At 47.0% G+C, this 19,507-nt stretch overlaps 1 protein-coding gene across 1 annotated transcript in view; it reads right to left on the bottom strand.

Moving 5' to 3' along the window:
* Positions 1–19,507, bottom strand: part of MTF1 (metal regulatory transcription factor 1) — a 190,808-nt gene that overhangs the window by 139,858 nt on the left and 31,443 nt on the right. Inside the window, exon 2 of the mRNA XM_086956444.1 lies at positions 8,113–8,351. Within this exon, the coding sequence (XP_086812570.1) occupies positions 8,113–8,351 (239 nt within the window). The remainder of the gene's footprint in view (positions 1–8,112; positions 8,352–19,507) is intronic.

Raw genomic sequence — 19,507 nt, 5'->3', positions numbered from 1 at the left:
CTAATATATATATATATATATATATATATATATATATATAAATATATAATATATATTAGGTGTAGGCAGATATTTTTGGGAACAAGTCGAAAGATGTTGTCACGGTGCCCCTGGTGACGTTTGTGAACGGGGCGGGAACTTAACTATTGTTCCTTTCCGCCCCGTCCTCAGGATCCCTACGGCCACTTTAATGCTGCATGGATGTCCCGAGCGGAGGTGGAGTCAACTTGCCTGACGTCATGCGCTTCCGACCAATCAATGCCGGAAGGGGCGGATAAGGAAGCCCAGCCGGAACTGCAAAGCGCGAAAGCCGGAGAAGCAGAGGAGAAGCCAGGACGAGAAGCAGACGGGAAACGAGGACGAGAAGCAGACGGGAAATGAGGACGAGAAGCAGATGAGAGTCCAGGAAGAGAAGCAGACGAGGGGACCAGGAGTACGCCCGGAGGCCACCGACACCGCGAGCCGCCCTTCTGGGGAAGTGTGGCTGGACAAGGTACGGGGCCGTTTAAAGGGGCTTTTTACCTCACAGGGTGCGATAGGATAGGGGAGGTTTGAGGGAGGGTCCCGGCACGGTACACTTCTGCTTACTCTCGCACCGTTTTGAATAGAGCATAAACAACACACCGTATGAGTTTGGTGTAGGGCCCTGGGGACTCCTCACTTCCCCTTTTCCCTCTCATTCCGTCGAATAACCCTGGGACGTGTCAGTAACCCTCGGATTGTTTTCTCTCTTTTTTTTCATGATCTGATGCCCGGAACCAAGTCGCAAGTCTAACGGGAAGACCCAGACGTTTATTTTGTTGTTTTGTGTGCTTTTGCCCAACGATTTGATTTGACAGTCCTGGTTGCTTTGCAATAAATGTCTATCCCGCCAAAAACGCCAGACTGCTGACCCATTCTTGCCCTCACCAAAACCCCCCCTCCTCACAAGTGGCGAGCCAGCCAGGAGTTGTGGGAGTGAACCACCGTCCGATACAGGATAGAAACCATCATTCAACAGATGAAGGAGGGACAAGAAAAACTAGAGTGGGCTATCGGACAAACCTCCACGCAAGCGGAGGCAGATCGAACAACTTTCACTCAGGCAATTCAAAACCAATCTGAAAGTTTACTTAGGCTGGCCGAAGGACAGACTCAGCTCCTGATGGTTTTGGGACAAGGAAGACCAACCGCCCCTCCCCCGGGAACAGTGGTTCCTTTGCAAAAATATGCTCCGGGTGATGAGCCCTTAGCTTTCTTTTTGAATTTCGAAAGGGCGGCTAGGGCGAGTGCATGGCCGGGAGACAGATGGCCATTTTACCTTGCCCCTCTCTTGACTGGAGAGGCACAAGCAGCATACCAAATGGTGAATAGGGATGGAACCTGTGCATACGCTGTTGTTAAGCAATACATCTTAGACCGCTTAGGAGTGGATGAGGAAACCCACCGGCTAAGGTTTCGCCAGGAACGAGGAGCCCCGGGGGATCTGCCCAAGACTTTGTTCTACAAACTAAAGGAAGCGGCTGACCTTTGGCTTAAACCTCACGAAGCCAATATTGACGCCGTCATGCAAAAGATTTATCTCGAACAATTTCTCGAGGCTCTACCTTATGGCACTCAGCGTTGGCTGAAGCAACATGCGGGTCTCACACTCGAACATGCTATAGAAATGGCCACGTCTTATGCCAGGGCACAAGGTCGACCTTATGGCAGAGAACCGGGGAAATCCTCCAAAAGCGTCCCTCCTGCAAAACCGGAAAAGAAGCCAGTAAAAGGGGTACCAGAAGCTATACGCCCCCGTTTCCCTAGAACAGATCTTCCAATCAATTCAGGTCCCCAGTGCTACGACTGCGGGGAATGGGGCCACATAGCGCGTTATTGCCGAAAGAAAAAAGAGTAGGAAGATGAGCCCATGGGCGTGAGCTATGCCCCCCGCTCCATCCTCTTTGCACAAGAAACCGGAACGACCTTCTATGTAAGTCTAACTGTTAATGGTGTCCCTATAAAAGCCCTACTTGATTCAGGGTGTAAACACTCAGTAGTGAAACAGGCATTGGTCAAGCAGTCCGACCTCATACAAGGCCAGACAGTACACATACGATGCGTTCACGGGGACGTTAGAGAATATCCCTTAGCCAAAGTCACTCTCTATAGTGAGTCAGGGAAGGGGACTGAGGTGAGGGTAGGTGTCTTGTCTGATCTCCCAGAATCTGTCATCATAGGGACCGACAATCCCTCCTTTCATTCTCTTCTGTTAGACGCTCTACAGCCCCTGGGGACAACTTACGACAATCTCCTTCTGCCAGAGCCTTGGGCAAGAGATACCCATTTTCACACGGCTCTGTTAAACGATGCCAGCCTCACTAATGCATGGAGTAAAGCCCGTGAAGACCAAGATCCCCTTACCCGGGTTTATCCCACATTTATCGAGAAGAACGGTTTGCTCTACAGACTGGCTAAAGCCGATGCGACCCCTCAGCTGCTAGTACCCATAAGTTTTAGGGAGCAAATTCTCTTTTTCGCTCATGCCCACCTGCTGGCCGGACATTCTGGGGCTGAAAAGACGGGACAGGCCATACTTAAACATTTCTTCTGGCCAGGAGTTTATGCCCAGATACAAAAATATTGTCAAGAGTGGAGGATATGCCAGAAACGTAATCCTTACATACCTCCCCCTGTTCCATTGCATCCATTACCCATTATAGGTACTCCGTTTGACCGAATCGGAATGGACCTCATCGGTCCATTGCCCAAGTCAGGAAGGGGACACCAATATGTTCTGGTGTTGGTGGATTACGCCACCCGATATCCGGACACCTTTCCCCTTCGGCTGGCCACCTCTTCTGCTATAGCACAAAGGTTAGTGGAAGTGTTTTCCCGAATGGGATTTCCCAGGGAGATCGTTACCGATCAAGGGACCCCTTTCGTATCCCGTCTTATGAAACAGGTGTGTACTCAACTGAGAATAAAACATATAAAGACATCTGTCTACCATCCACAGACAGATAGCTTGGTTGAGCGATACAACGGCTCCCTAAAGCTCACCTTAAAAAAACTTCTGTCTGGGGATGGGAAGAACTGGGATCAGCTCCTCCCACTAGCCCTCTTTGCATTACGCAGCCAAACCCAAGCTAGTTTAGGTACCTCACCATTCGAGCTGCTCTTTTGCCGCAAACCCAGAACTCTGTTGGAGATTCCTAAAGACAGTTGGGAAAAGGAGGGTGTGCAAGAAGCGGAAGCACTCTTGGACTATACACGTCAATTACAAACCCACCTCCACAAACTAAGGACCCTTGCTCATGATCATCTATCTGGCCATTGCTCAGGCCAAGCAAAAGACCTTCTATGATCGAGGGAAAAAATGGAGGGAACTGAACGTAGGGGACCGGGCCCTGATAATGTTACCCAGCTCCACTCACAAACTAAGGAAAGAATGGCAGGGACCCTTCAAGGTCCTCAAAAGGATAGGTCGTACCACCTATCTAATGCAGTTGTCTGGACGGAAAAAACAAATGTACCACATAAATCTCTTGAAAAACTGGCTAGGTACACCCCCTCAACCAGTCCCTACGGTTGCCACGGTTTCTTCCCCTCTTCATACTGTACATGATACCCCCATCAATCAAGATCTCACCCCGAAACAAAAGGAAGAGGCTGTCTCTCTACTCCTTCGCCACAAGGGAGTGTTCTCCGACCACCCAGGCAGAACCCACCTAGCAGAACACACCATTCCTACACCCCCTGGTATTGTGGTAAAACAAAAACCATATCGAATCCCAGAGGCTAGACGCCCGGCCTTCCAGAACGAGGTAGATAACATGCTACACTCGGGCATAATCGTCCCGTCGCATAGCAACTGGTGTTCACCGGTGGTTCTTGTGCCGAAACCGGATGGCAGCATCCGGTTTTGCATAGACTTCCGAGCTGTTAACCGGGTATCTAAACAGGATGCAAACCCTCTCCCCAGGGTAGATGAGCTGTTGGAACGCCTTGGCGAGGCCAGATATATCACCACCATTGACCTCACCAAGGGGTATTGGCAAATCCCATTAGCCCCTCCAGATAGGGAAAAGACCGCCTTTTCCACACCATCTGGCCATTACCATTTTACCGTCCTCCCATTTGGGTTGCATGGAGCGCCAGCTACCTTCCAGAGGGCCATGGACACTCTGTTTGCCCCCCACCTGAAGTACGCATCAGCTTACCTCGACGATATTGTCATCTTTAGCAAGACGTGGGAAGACCACCTCACTCACCTGGACAATATTCTGTCCAGCCTAAACAGTGCACATCTCCACATCAATGCAAAAAAATCCAGGGTCGCCTATGAGACAGTCAATTACCTTGGTTATGTCCTAGGAAAAGGTATGATTCAACCCCAAACCAAGAAAGTGGAAGCAATAAAAGCTGTACCCTACCCTACCACTAAAAGAGAACTGAGGGCCTTTTTGGGATTGGTAGGGTATTATCGTAGGTTTATCCAGCATTTCGCAGACCTGGCAGAACCTCTAACCGACCTCCTACGTAAATCCCAATCGTCTGCTAAATTGCCCGTTCCCTCCCCGAAGGAAATCTCAGCCTTTCGGGCCTTACAGAACGCTATCACCTCCTCCCCTGTGCTGATTTCTCCGGACTTCAGTAAACCCTTTCATTTACAGACCGATGCCTCAGGGGTAGGAATCGGCGCTGTTCTGTCACAATTGGACGAGGAAGGGCATGAGAGACCAGTCTTGTTCATCAGCAGAAAACTATTCCCCCGTGAACAAGCCTATTCTACCATTGAAAAGGAGTGTCTTGCAGTGCGATGGGGGGTGGAAAAACTCAGGTACTATCTAGAGGGACGGCCCTTCATTTTGTTCACGGATCATGCTCCTCTCACTTGGCTCCAGCGCAACCGGGGACATAATGAGCGTATCCTGCGTTGGTTCTTGGCCCTGCAGCCTTATCAAATTGAGGTTCGCCACCGGAAGGGGGCTGATCAGGGGAATGTTGACTTTCTATCCCGCTTCCCTATTTCCCCCGAACGTGGAAATCCCAGGGGTGGGATGTGTCACGGTGCCCCTGGTGACGTTTGTGAACGGGGCGGGGAACTTAACTATTGTTCCTTTCCGCCCCGTCCTCAGGATCCCTACGGCCCCTTTAATGCTGCATGGATGTCCCGAGCGGAGGTGGAGTCAACTTGCCTGGCGTCTTGAGCTTCCGACCAATCAATGCCGGAAGGGGCGGATAAGGAAGCCCAGCCGGAACTGCAAAGCGCGAAAGCCGGAGAAGCAGAGGAGAAGCCAGGACAAGAAGCAGACGGGAAACGAGGACGAGAAGCAGATGAGAGTCCAGGAAGAGAAGCAGACGAGGGGACCAGGAGTACACCCGGAGGCCACCGACACCGCGAGCCGCCCTGCCGCACTTCCGGGGAAGTGTGGCTGGACAAGGTACGGGCCGCTTAAAGGGGCTTTTTACCTCACAGGGTGGGAAAGGATAGGGGAGGTCTGAGGGAGGTCCCGGCACGGTACACCTCTGCTTACTCTCGCACCGTTTTGAATAGAGCATAAACAACACACTGTATGTGTTTGGTGTAGGGCCCTGGTGACTCCTCACTTCCCCTTTTCCCTCTCATTCCGTCGAATAACCCTGGGACGTGTCAGTAACCCTCGGATTGTTTTCTCTCTTTTTTTCATGATCTGATGCCCGGAACCAAGTCGCAAGTCTAATAGGACCGACTCCACTCAAGTCCGGAAGAACGGGAAGACCCAGACGTTTATTTTGTTGTTTTGTGTGCTTTTGCCCAACGATTTGATTTGACAGTCCTGGTTGCTTTGCGATAAATGCCTATCCCGCCAAAACCGCCAGACTGCTGACCCATTCTTGCCCTCACCAAAACCCCCCCTCCTCACAGATGTTCAAGGATATTTTCAAGTTGACTGCAAAAAGCTCAGTTGTAAAAAGTTATTTAGCGACTGCTAAGTTAAAATTCACAACACAAGGGTCTGTTGAACCCCCTCATTGACGCTAAAATGAAGAACAAGTATTGGCAAAGTCAATAGATCTCACCTATGCAAGAGCCATTGGTTTTGGCTATGTGTTTTAGCAATGTTGTACAAAAGTGTGCCAGCTGTTCCATACGGCTAAAGGCTAGTGGTGTGAAGTGTGGCAGAGCAGAGTAGGATGGACTGGAGCAGGTAGCTTGAGGTAGTCTGGAGGGGTAGATTGGTGTAGAGTGATGTGGGGTAGATTTGGGTGGAGTGGGGTAGATTTGAGTTGGGTAAAATAGAGTGGAGTGGGGTAGATTGGAAAGGAGTTGGATAGTTTGGAGAGGAGTTGTCTAGACTAGGGTAGGTTGGTGTGGGGTGGACTGGAGTGGGGTAGACTGGAGGGGTTAGAATGGGGTAGACTAGTGTGAAGTGGGGTAGTTTGGAATGGAGAACCGTAGATTAGAGTGGAGTGGGTAGATAAGAATGGAGTGAAGTAGATGGGAGTGGAGTGAGGTAGACTGGAATGGGACAGATTGTAGTAGAGTGGGGTGGAACGGACTGGAGTTGGATAGTGGGGTAGATTGAAGTGGGGCAGATTGGGGTTCAAAGAAGTGGAGTGGAGCAAATTAGGGTGGATTTGATTGGAGCGGAGTGGTGTACACTGGAGTGAGGTTGGGTGGGGTAGAATAGGGTGGGGTGGTGTAGAGTGGGATAGAGGAGTGGAGAGGATTGGGGTGGAGTGGAGCTGATTGGGGTGGACTGGATTGGGGCAGTGTGGGTACACTGGAGTGGGGTAGGGTAGACTGGGCTGCAGTGGGGTAGACTGGAGTGGAGTCAGGTAGATTGGGGTGCAGTGGTGTAGATTGGGGTAGAGTGGAGTGGAGTACATTGGGGTAGACTGGAGAGGAATGGGATAGATTCGGGTGGATTTGTTTTGAAAACTGGGGTACATTGGAGTAAATTGGAGTGAATTAGATTGTGGTACATTGGAATGGGAGAGATTTGGGTGGGGTAGATTGGAATGGAGTAGGGTACATTAGGTAGACTGGAGAGTAGTGGGGTATATTGGGTGGAGATTGGTAGAGTCGAGTAGATTGGAGTGGAGTGAAAAGCACTTTTGGTGGAATACATGTGAATGAGGACTTAGGCACAGTTTTTAAGGAGAAATGGAGTAGTTGCTGCGCTGCACAAAACTGAAGCGCTTTAAACAGAAACATACGTTGTATGCTTAAAGAAAAGATGGAATACAAAGGAGATTGTGTACAGGTTTTAGGGAGAAATGGATCAACTGCAGCACTGCCTAAAATTGAAGCACTCTTTAAAAAGTCGCATACTTTGTGTTTGAAAAGGCATAGATGTGTCCAAAATGTTTATGTTGCTTAGTGGCAGCCTGGGCTGCGGCATGTGACTGTACTGCTTGTCTGGAAAGACTATGGGAGTCCGATTTCAGACTAGTGTGTGCTTAAACACACATACTTTATGCGCAGAGAAGAGGCGCAGCCTACAAACACATGCAGTCACATGGACTGTTTTAATATTTCATGCCATATGTTTGTTGTCTTAAAAGGAAGCGTTGAACTGTAAAACAAAGTCACAAACGGCTTTAATAGTCCGTGACATTTGTTTGTACCCATAAAAGGAAGCGCTGAATTCCAAAACAATTTAAGGCAACAAAAAACAAACCTATAGGACGAAAGTTAAAAGCAAGCCTAAGGTTTGGCATGGAAGTAGTAATGATGGACAGAAAAATGAAGAAAAAAAAAATGATCCTGAATCACAGCACGATCAGCGGAAGGACACTAATAAAATTAAATCCATTAGTACCTGGTCCAAATGAAACTAAAATAGACTGTTTTGTAACTTGTGATTTATACTGAATGTCAAAGATTTTTTTTTTTATACATACCCCTGTACATAAACTTGTGACTACACTGAAGAAGCGTAGGAGTGGACATCTAGGTATGATGTACAACTGAACAACATGGATAACATTATTTTCAGGTATGCACGGAGGAAAAGCCCAGAAAAAGTTCCGAAAATTGGTTAGATCACTTTGAACTCTTACGAAAGAGATGTCTTTAAAAACGAAGCTTAATGAATGGCCATGTAATTAATACTTTAATTATAAAATTGGGAGCAAATATATTCTTCTTAACAAACTTACCGATATAAAGTATTAAATGCTTTCTCGCACCCATGGACATCACATTCAAATGGTTTTTCCTTTGTGTGGACTCGAACATGAATTTTGAGACTATATGATGTAAGAAAGGCCTTGCCACATCCCAGTTGATTGCAGACAAATGTATACTCTCCTCTATGAGTCTTCTGGTGGGTACGCAGATTCCCAGCGGTGCTATATGTTCGAGGACACCCTTCGAAAGAGCACTGGAACCGTTTAACCTAAAACCAAAAACCTAAATAAGTCAGGTTACGTAAGGGCAGTACTTTCATTTGTCTTTCAATATGAAATGATACAGATGATACAGGTTTGTCCTACAACATGTATTATATTAGCTTTTTGCATTGATAGAAAATGGCCTGCACAACGCAAGAGCTTTAAGTTTAATGTAATGATTTCATTACAAGACCGGAGGCTGACATTATGCATTTATCCTTTAATAGCAACTCACACAGCCGCACTACATCACAAAGGATAAAGTTCTAGAGTCATAACAAAGGATGTATCTAGGAGATGATCTGCCTCTTTTAAAAGCGGCTCGCCAGCAGATAAGTCACTACTATTACTTGCTCCTTGTTTTTAAGCCTAGACTTGTATTTTGTTTTACTCTATATCTCTATGTCGCTTTATTTTCATTGTATTGTACTACCCTTTCAACCCAGGTACTTTTATGCCTATTTGAACCTATTTTCAGCGTTTTAAACCTGTTTTCAGCGTTTTTCTGGCAACCTCGACATGTTTTTCCTTTAACTCCGTGTCTCAGCACAGATCTTAATGGTGGTGGGTGGCGCAGACTTCCCATCCCACCCTCCCTACTAATGGACTTCCAATTTATGGTTGTCCACCCCCCTTCTTCCCTATAAAACGCGCGACCGCGCTTCCCTTCATACCGTCTTTCTGACCGTCCTTCTCTCTTTCCGCCGCCTTAAACGCAGATCTCCGCTTCATTCAGCAGAGGCGCGCCTGCGATTTCACTCCATTTCCTACCTTTTGGATTAGAGGAAAGCACGCTCGCGACACCCGCGTTGCGTGCCTTCCCTGCCAAGCCACTTTCCTTTCCTCCGGCGGCTGAGCTCGAGCACGACTGATTTAGCTTGTCAGTTGCTCTGCTTCAGCCGCCGGGGACCTACGACCACTGCGCTCGTCTCCCTGACTCATCTAGGAATATTTCTAAACACGCTTTCCTTATATACTTAATAAATACTTCCCTTCATTTCATCAATACTCTGCTGTAGCCTTAAACTTTAACTTCTCCCATTACTTCATTTTGATTATGCTGTTCACCATAATTATACCCCTTTACCTATAAAATAATTACCTTTTAATTAAAAAAAAAAAAAAAAAGAGGAGTAAAAGGGGGATTTGATTATTATCTTACCTGTTAATAGTCTTTCATCAACACACCATGTCTGACGTGGATTCTGATGACGCCACTGCTAGCTCACCTGCCCCCATTGACGATTCGCTTAAAAAATTTCTGCAACAAGAAATTAAGTCTTGCATGATGTCCTCCCTCAGAGATGTCATGCTTTCTAAAAGACCGGGTGACCCCCAGGATCTCCCCTTACACGGTAAGAGACCCAAAAAGACCAAACATTGCGAAAGCACTACAGGCCCTAGCGCCTTTCATAACATAGGAGGTCCTAGCACCTCACTTTGGATGGGAGTCCACCGCGCCCCACTTGAACCTGATGTCCCTCGGGACACTCTTTTGACCGGTGCCCATGGCGGCACAAATGTGTACGGTGCCCCTCGCGGCACACTTTGGAATAGTGCTAATCAAACAAATAGAAATGTTGGTCTTGACTCCTCTCCCTCCTCCTTGGATGACAACTCCTCCAAAGACCCCTCAGACGAGTTCGTCTTTGACCTGGATGAGGTCCAACATGATCTCAACTCCCATTTCGATCCGGAACCTACTCCAAAGAATATTATTTTAAACCCTATTGGGGAGGAAATGTTTTCCCCCCTAAACATTTCTCACCCCAACAGCTCTAAATGGTTCCCGCAGGATCATGTTTCCAAATTTGTTGCACGCTGGTTGAGAAACCTTCTGGATAGAAACACCAGAAACACAATGAGGTCTGAATCCCCCAGACCTACCATTGATGACAGAGTCTGTCAAACTCCAAACCTAGACCCTAGCCTCATTAAATTCCTATTTAAATTAGGACGTGACCCCAGAAAAGGTTTGGAGAGGGCCCTCAAGGGCTGCCAAGACCGACTCTTAGACGTCCTAGGACCCTTGGTTAGAATCCTAGATATGGCCGAACAGTCCCACCTCTCCTCTACCCCCTTGAACGTCGACCTCGTTCGAGGTTGGAGCCAAAGGGCTATCGTCCTCCTTGGCAACGCCAATTCTAGTTTGAACATTGAGAGGAGGAGATCTATCCTGAACAAAATCAACCCCAAATTAGGTGACATGGCGGAGAAAGAACCCTCCCAGAACCCCAAAGGCCTCCTTTTCGGAGAGGACATAATCAAAGAAATTGGCAAATACGTATCCACCTTTACTGCCCTTGATAGAGCCCAGAACAACCTGAGACGCGTCTTCAACACCAACCTTTTTGGCCAGGCCGGCAGAAGGGGTCGCTCTTCCGGCCGAGGCAACCAACGACCCTACTCATCCTTCAGAGGAACAGGAAGGGGCTTCTACCCCCCTAGACAACCCTTCTTCCCCCAAAGAGGAAGAGGCCCGAGAAACCGTGGTTCAAGAGGCCGAGGCGCTCCCAACACCTCCAACTCTACAAGTAAGTACTACTCCTCCTTCTTCTATCCCTCCCATAGTAGGGGGCAGGCTAAAACAGTTTTATCATGTTTGGGATTCAATTACCCAAGACCCATGGGTTTTAGAAACCGTCATGGGCTTCAAGATAGACTTCTTACAGATTCCCCTCCAGTCACACCCACCCCACCCCTTTGTCCTCTCAGAAGATCAAGAAAAGATCGTGGAGGAAGAAATCGCTTCCATGCTCAAAAAAGACGCAATAGTGGAGGTTCCCTGGTCCGATGCAAGGTTCATAAGCACTCTGTTTCTCGTTCAAAAAAAGGACAAGGGTTGGAGACCCGTAATAAACCTTCGAGAAGTCAACAAATTCCTAGTTTATCGCCATTTCAAAATGGAGGGTATCCACCTCCTGAGGGATCTCCTTCTGGAAGGGGACTGGATGGCCAAGTTAGACCTGAAGGACGCTTACTTCACGATTCCCATGTACAAGGAACATCAACCCTTCCTTCAATTTGCTTGGAAGGAACATCTCTACCAGTTCCAAGCTCTTCCCTTCGGCCTCTCTTCTGCCCCTTGGTGCTTTACCAAGATCATGAAGTGTGTCGTTACAATTCTAAGAGAGAGGGGTATCCGCCTCATCATTTACTTGGACGATATTCTTATCATGTCCCAATCCCGTTCAGACCTCCTAAGAGACCTAGAAACCTCCATGAACCTGATAGAGAGCCTTGGGTTCATCATCAACAGAGACAAATCCATGCTCTCTCCCTGCAGAACTATAGAATTCCTCGGCTTCACTCTAGACACCACGAAATGTCTCCTCCTTCTTCCGGCCAAGAAGATTGCCAAGATCCGGAAGGAGATCAGATCTGTTCTGAAACAAGAGTCTTTAACTCTCCGCGAACTAGCCAGACTACTTGGGCTCCTTTCCTCGTCCATCCAGGCCATTTTTCCCGGCCCTCTGAACTACCGCGCACTTCAGAGAATAAAAAGGAAAGCCCTCAATTCAGGTCTGTGGTATGGGGACCTTGTCTCTCTAGATCCGGATGCGAGAACAGAGCTTTTTTGGTGGCTAGAGAACTTAGATGCCTGGAACGGCAAAGCTATCTTTGGCTCATCCCCGGATTTTGTCCTAGAATCAGACGCCAGTCTTCATGGCTGGGGTGCTCGTTTTGGAGACCAGGACACCGGTGGGGTTTGGACCCTATCGGAATCCTCCCGACACATAAATTTTCTGGAGTTGACGGCTGGCTTATACGCTCTTATGAGCTTCAAACACTCCATCCAAGGGAGGTCCGTTGTTCTGAAGATGGACAACGTCTCCGCTGTGGCCTATATCAATCGCCTTGGAGGGACGAGATCTGCGGATCTCTCCAACCTTGCCAGGAGACTTTGGATGTTCTGTCTGGAACACAAAATCTCCCTCAGGGCGGAATATCTCCCCGGGAAATCGAACATTTCAGCAGACTGGAATTCGAGATTCCTTATAGACTTCTCGGACTGGAAACTCGACGTGAACGTCTTCAATTCCCTCTCCCACTTTTGGGGTCCCATAGACGTGGATCTATTCGCCAGCAGGCTCACCTTCCAACTTCCCAACTACTTCAGTTGGATGCCAGACCCGGGCGCTCTTGCTGTGAACGCGTTTCTCCAACCCTGGTCCCACTTCCTGGGTTATGCCTTTCCTCCTTTCGCCATGATTCAGAGTGTCCTTCAGAAGGTCAGATCGGAGCAATGCTCCCTGATAACTCCCTTTTGGCCGTCCCAAGCCTGGTTCCCGACAGCCCTGGAAATAGCATGCGACATTCCCATTCTGATCCCAGCCTCTCCAGGCCTGGTCTCAAACGCAGACGGGGAAGATCACCGTCTTATTCTCGAGGGGAATTTGAACCTTCTTGCCTGGAAAGTGTCAGGCAATCTAACGAGCTGTCTGGACTTATGTCAACAGCTCTCTCTCTCCTCGGAGAATCTTGGGCACCTGGGACACACCTTAGATACAACAGCATTTGGAAGAAATGGTTTCATTGGTGCCTGGAAAGGAGTCTGGATCCCGTGGAGACTCCTGTCGTGAATATCGTTAATTTTCTGGTCGAACAATTTGACAGAGGCCTTTCCTATCGCTCTATTAACTGCTTCAGATCCGCAATCTCCGCTGGTCACGCTCCTATCAACGGTAAATCGGTAGGTAAAAATCCTATCATTTGTAGGGTCCTCAAGAGTATAAGACTTAGGAGACCCCCTAGGCCTAAATACCAGACCCTTTGGGATGTCAAGTGCATTTTAGACCTTTTTTGTTCCTGGCCAGATAATTCTTCCCTTAATAGAAAGTTTCTCTCCTTTAAGCTTGCTACACTCTTGTGCTTAATTTCCTGTAGGAGGGTTTCTGACATCAGAAGTTTAGACATTTCTAATAGATGTTATGATATGTTTGGTGTCAAGTTCGAATTACTTAGAAGAACCAAAACGATGTCAGATTTTATCTTCTATCCTCGTTTTGACACCTTACCTAAACTTTGTGTGGTTGCTTGCATGAAAGAATATGACGCTAGGATGTCTCTCCTGCGCCCCAATGGCGCAAATCAACTCTTAGTTTCCTTTGTGAAACCTTTCAAACCTGTTTCTTCCACCTCCATTGCTAGATGGGTTAAGTCTACCATGAAGCTCGCTGGTGTTGACCTCTCTAAGTTCCAAGCTCATTCTGTCAGAGGAGCTATGGCCAGTAAGTCCTTCTGGTCAGGTGGTAAGTTGGATGATATTCTGAAAGCTGCTGACTGGTCAAATGGTAATACCTTTGCTCGTCATTACTGTAAGCCTATCGAGCATATGTCTGAGGTGGTCCTTCGGGGCTACGAACATGCATAATGTAGCCTCCGGTCTTGTAATGAAATTGCGATTCTCCTATTAACATGACCAGAGAATCTTGATTTCATTAAAGACACGGAGGCTGACATTATCCCTCCCTCCTCCCTTTCACAACTTGAGGGGTGTCAACTTATTACATCTACATCTTTGATGTATTGTATTTGTGCATGACTTTATGAATTGCTTCAATTGGTTTTAATCTTTGCTATAACCATGTGATGAATTTACTCTTCAGGCTCTTGGTTCTTACTCATTTCTTTCTTTCAGGCAACTCCGTTTAACCGGCTGGCCTTTGACTTGCTGAAGTTCCTTCCTTGATGTTTCATCTCATGAAGTTGTTTCCCGTTACCGGATCTCTCAGTTCCTTTTGAAGTTCTTCCTGCTGCGATTCTTTTAAAAGAGGCAGATCATCTCCTAGATACATCCTTTGTTATGACTCTAGAACTTTATCCTTTGTGATGTAGTGCGGCTGTGTGAGTTGCTATTAAAGGATAAATGCATAATGTCAGCCTCCGTGTCTTTAATGAAATCCAGATTCTCTGGTCATGTTAATAGGAGAATCGCAATTGTTGCCAAAATATGGAATGAATCAAAATAAAGGAAGCCAACCAGCTGGAGGCATATGCATTCATGCTATAGGCACCAAAAGAAGGCTTAAGCTAACCAAAAGTACCACGCTGAGTTTCATTTAAAGAGACCGACACAACAGAGGCATATCGGAGGGGGGGGGGGGGGGGGGGGGGGCGTTGCAAATGAGGTCCTTTTATTCCAGGACAAATTAGCAAAGTCCTGCAACGAACAAGTTAGGCAGCAACCAGCGTTATAGCAAACAACTTCAGAACAGTTATTCTGCCTTCCAAATGCCGATCATTAGGTAGTGTGTTCTATGTTTGAGCCAAAAGCTATCAAATAACCGCCCAGCCCCAAAATAAAACAAGCCTTGGCAAAGCCAATAGGTCTCGCTTATGCAAGAGCTATTGGCTTTGCCAATATGCTTTTACAATATTTTCCACCAGACTGGCTGTTGTTTACTGGGGTAAAGGAGTGTGGCATGGAGTGTCATTAAGTGGAGTAGAGTAGAGTGCTGTGGAGTAGTGTGCAGTTGAGTTGCGTGGAGAGAAGTGATGCGTCATGGAGTAGCGTACAGTGTTGTGGAATGTTGGGGAGGAAGTAGAGTATAATTGAGTGGAAGAGTTGAGTGGCGTAGAGTGGAATACAGTGTCAAGTTGAGAAGAGTGGCATATAGTGCCACGGAGTGGTGTAGAGCAGAGTGGAGTGGCGTAGAGGGTGTTGCTTAGGGTGCAGTATAGTGTTGTAGAGTGGCGTAGAACGGAGTAGATTGTCAGAGTGGCGCGAAGTACAGTGTCTTAGAATAGAGCGGAATAAAGTGGCATGGTTTGCATAGAGGGAGTTGCATTGCGCGTCAGAGTGGAGTAGTGTAACAGAATGAAATAGAACTGAGTAGAGTGCTGTAGAATGGCATAGAGCAGTGTCAGTGGAGCACAGTTTAATGGAGTAGAGCATCATAGAGCGAAGTATCGTGAAGTGTTATAAAGTACAGTGGTACAGAGTAGGCTGGTTTAGAGTGCAGTTTCATAGAGTGTAATGGATTGGAGGAAAGTGACAAAGAGTGCATTGGTGAAATGGTACAGTGGCATAGAGTGCAGTGGTATAGAGTAGAGCGGTGCAGAGTAGATTGCAGTGGCCTAGAGTGCAAGAGCGTAGAGTGGAGTGACGCAGAGTGAAATAGAGTTTTATAGAGGGAAGTGGCATAGAGGGGATAAGTGCAGGGTAGAGTGCAGTAGCATAGAGTGGTGTAGAGTGCAGTGGTATTGAGTGCAGTACAGTGACATAGAGCTGAGTGGTGCAGAGTAGAGTGCAGTGGCATAAAATGCAATCATACAGAGTAGAACATCAGAGTGTAGGGCTGTGGAGTGCAGGGTCGATGAGTGAGCCAAAAAGCAGTGGCATGGAGTATGGCAACTCTTTTTATTCCTTAATGCTAATTACACATGTTATTTGCACTGTTATGCTATATAACCCTACCTCACTCACCTCCTAATACTAAATGGATAGGCTGAAGAACTCTTACTTATAATCTCCCTTACAGCCTATCGCCTTATACTTCATATATGCCTGTTGTTACAATTGCTTCTATAATGTCTGTAATTTATCTTACATGTGAAGCGCTCTGATACCCACGGGTCTTGTTCGCGCTATACAAAACTCTATAAATAAAATAAATAAATAAAATACAGTGCTACAGAGTAGAAGAGAGTGGCGTGGCACAGAATGCAATGGTGTAGTATTATAGCACACAGTGGCATAGAGTAGAATGTTGTAGACTATAGTGGTGTAAAGTGCAGTGGCGCAAAGTAATTGTGTAGGTGCAGTGGCATAGGATGCACTGGTTTTGAGTAGAGTGGTGTAGAGTGCAGTGGTTTAGAGAACTGTGGCATAACTGTAGAGGCGTAGAGTGGTGCAGCGTAGTGTGCAGTGGTGTAGAGTGGAGTAGGGGACCGTGCAGTGGCATAGAGAAGATTGTTACAGAGTAGAGTGGAGTGGTGGAGGGTAGAATATAGTGGTGCATGGTAAAACACAACGATATAGAGTAGGGTAGAGAGGCGCAGCGCTGATTGCAGTGGAGTACAGTTGAGTGGCTCAGTATGAAGTATAGTGGACGTACAGTGCAATGGCACAGAATAGAGTGCAATGGCACAGAGCAAAACGGTGTAGAGGAAAGTGGTGCAGAGTGGAGTATAGTTCATTGGCATAGAATGCAGTGTTGCACAGTGGAGTGGCGTAGAGTGGAGTTGCGTAGAGTGGAGTGGTGAAGAGTGGAGTGGGGTAGAGTGCACTGGCATAGAGTGTTGCAGAGTAGAGAGGCATAGAGTGAAGTGGCATAGAGTGCAGTGTCAAAGTTATTTGGTGCACAGTAGATTAGAGTGGCATACAGTGCATAGGTGTAAAGTGCAGTAGAGTTGTGCAGAGTACAGTGCAGTGGCATACAGTAAAGTGGCACAGAGAAGAATTATTTGACCAAGACAAGGGAACCCAAGGCGCAATACGCTAAGGACCATGGGTAGGTACTTTATTACAAAGAACAGGGGTCCTTAGAAAAAAGAAACTGTAAAGAGAAATAAATGTAGACCAAATGGAACTATATTTTTTGGGGGGGGAATGTCCGGCCGGACAATTTATTACCCTGATACAGGAATAATCATAGAACAATAAAACACTGAGTGTGATAGAAGCGGGACACCAGCCGGTGTCCGACTAACACACTAAGAAAACATACAACATGAAGGAAATAGCAGGCAATAGCAAGACATCTGATTAGAGTAAATCATAAACCAGACAATCTAAAACATACACATATGCAAGAAAAAGTGCATTTAGTGTAATAGTGTCGACGACGTTTCGAACCACAAACAATAAAGGTTCATCCTCAGGACAGAGGGTAATTGCCTTAAGAATACACATTTGTAAGAGTATCACAATTGTGTAGCACTCAATTTGAGAGAACGGGTTTTATTTTGCTCCAGGGCAAAAACCGTAATTGATCTTTGAAAATGTCCAGGGTAGAATAGGATCCGATGTAAGGTGCTCTCGATATCCGGGTCTGGCAGTACAGAACGCAAGTCCACAATGGGGGTTCTTGCTGGCACGAGGAACTGTTCTATGATTATTCCTGTATCAGGGTAATAAATTGTCCGGCTGGACATTACCCCCAAAAAAATATAGTTCCATTTGGTCTATATTTATTTCTCTTTACAGTTTCTTTTTTCTAAGGACCCCTGTTCTTTGTAATAACAGAGAAGAATGGCATAGAGCTTAGTGGCAAAGAGTGCAGTGTTGTAGAGAACAGTGTTGTAGAGTACAGTGGTGTACAGTGACGTAAAGTGCATTGGTGTGGTGCACAGTGGTGTACAGTGGTGCAAAGTAAAGTGAGAGAGTGCAATGGTGTAGCGTGCCATACCGTGCAGTGGTGAAGAGTATAATGACGTACAGTGCAGTGGGGCAGAGTAGGTTGGCCTACAGTGCAATGGCGTTGAGTGCAGTGGCATAGAGTGCAACAGTATAGAATAGAGTGAAGTAGTGTGGAGCTGCACAGAGTGGTGTAGACTGCAGTGGCATAGAGTAGATTGTTTCAGAGTAGAGTGAAGTGGCGTAAAGTTTAGTGGTATGGCATAGAGTGTCACAGAGTGCAGTGGTGCAGAGTAGATTTGAGTGGATTGGCGTAGAGTACAGTGATATAGGGTGGGGCAATGCAGAGTAGAATAGCGTGAAGTTCAGTCCCAGAGAGAGCAGTGTTGCAGAGTAGAGTGCCATAGAGTGAAGTGGCATAGAGAACAGTGGTACAGTATAGACTGTAGAGGCACAGAGTAGATTGTTACAGAGTACAGAGGTGCAGGGTAGAACACAATGGCATAGAGTGGAGTAGAGCGGCGCAGTACTGATTGCAGTGGAGTACATTTGAGTGGCGCAGTATGGAGTAGAGTGGATGTAGAGTACAAAGGCACAGAGTAGAGTAAAGTGGTGCAGAGTGAAGTGGTGCAGGGTAGAGCAAGGGGCAGAGGTATAGAGTAGTGGCGTATAAAGCATTGGCGTAGAGTGGAGTGTTGGGAAGAGGAGTGGCCTAATCTGGAGTGCTGCAGAGTGGGGTAGAATGCACAGGCATAGAGTAGAGTGGTGCAGAGTAGAGAGGCGTAGAGTGAAGTGGTGAAAAGTGCAGTGGCATAGTGAAGTGTGCACAGCAGATTAGAATGGCATACAGTGTAGTGGCTTACAGTAAAGTCACACAGAGAAAAATGGCATAGAGCTTAGTGGCCGAGAGTGCAGTGCTGCAGAGAAGAGTGTTGTAGAGTGCAGTGGTGTAAATTGACGTAAAGTGCATTGGTGTACTACACAGTGGTGTAGAGTGATGTAGAGTAAAGTGAGAGTGCAATGGTGTTGAGTGGTATACAGTGCAGTGGTGTAGAGTAGAATGACATACAGTGCAATCTGCAGATTAGGTTGGCCTAAAGTCCAGTGGCGTACACTGTATTGGTTTTGAATAAAATAGTGTAGAGTGCAGTGGCATAGAGTGCAGTGGTGTAGAATAGAGTGCCGTAGACCACAGTGGCACAGAGTAGATTGTTTCAGGGTAGAGTGAAGTGGTGTAGAGTGAAGTGGTGTAGAGTGAAGTGACGTAGAGTGAAGTGACGTAGAGTGAAGTGACGTAGAGTGAAGTGACGTAGAGTGAAGTGACGTAGAGTGCAGTGACGTGGAGTGCAGTGACGTAGAGTGCAGTGACGTAGAGTGCAGTGACGTAGAGTGCAGTGACGTAGAGTGGTTCAAAGTAGAGTAGTGCAGAGAGCAGTGACTGAGTACAGTGGTGCAGATTACGATACAGTGGTGTAGAGAGCAGCCATGTAGAGTGCAATGGTGTAGAGTGGCATAGAGTGCAGTGACACAGAGTAGAGTATAGTGGCGCACAGTACAGTACACTGGTGCAGTTTAAATTGGCATAAAGTGCCATGGAGTAGAGGCCACTGGTTTTGAGTAAAGTGGTGTAAAGTGCAGTGTTGTAGAGGGCAGTGGCAAAGATTGTACAGCTTTTGAGTAAAGTGGTGTAGAATGCCGTGTTGTAGAGTGCAGTTGCTCAGTGGTATGGAGTTGAGCTTAGTGCAGTGGTGCAGAGTGCAATAGAGTAGATTGTTTCAGAATAGAGAGCAGTGGTACAGAGCAGATTAGAGTAATGCGGGATAGATTGGCAGAGGGTGCACTGGTTTTGAGTAAAGTGGT

This window comes from Lissotriton vulgaris, chromosome 2_1 (assembly GCF_964263255.1).
Source record: "Lissotriton vulgaris chromosome 2_1, aLisVul1.2, whole genome shotgun sequence".
Taxonomy (NCBI): domain Eukaryota; kingdom Metazoa; phylum Chordata; class Amphibia; order Caudata; family Salamandridae; genus Lissotriton; species Lissotriton vulgaris.
Note: the sequence above shows the minus strand (reverse complement) of the source record. Positions and strands in the feature narration are given on the sequence as shown.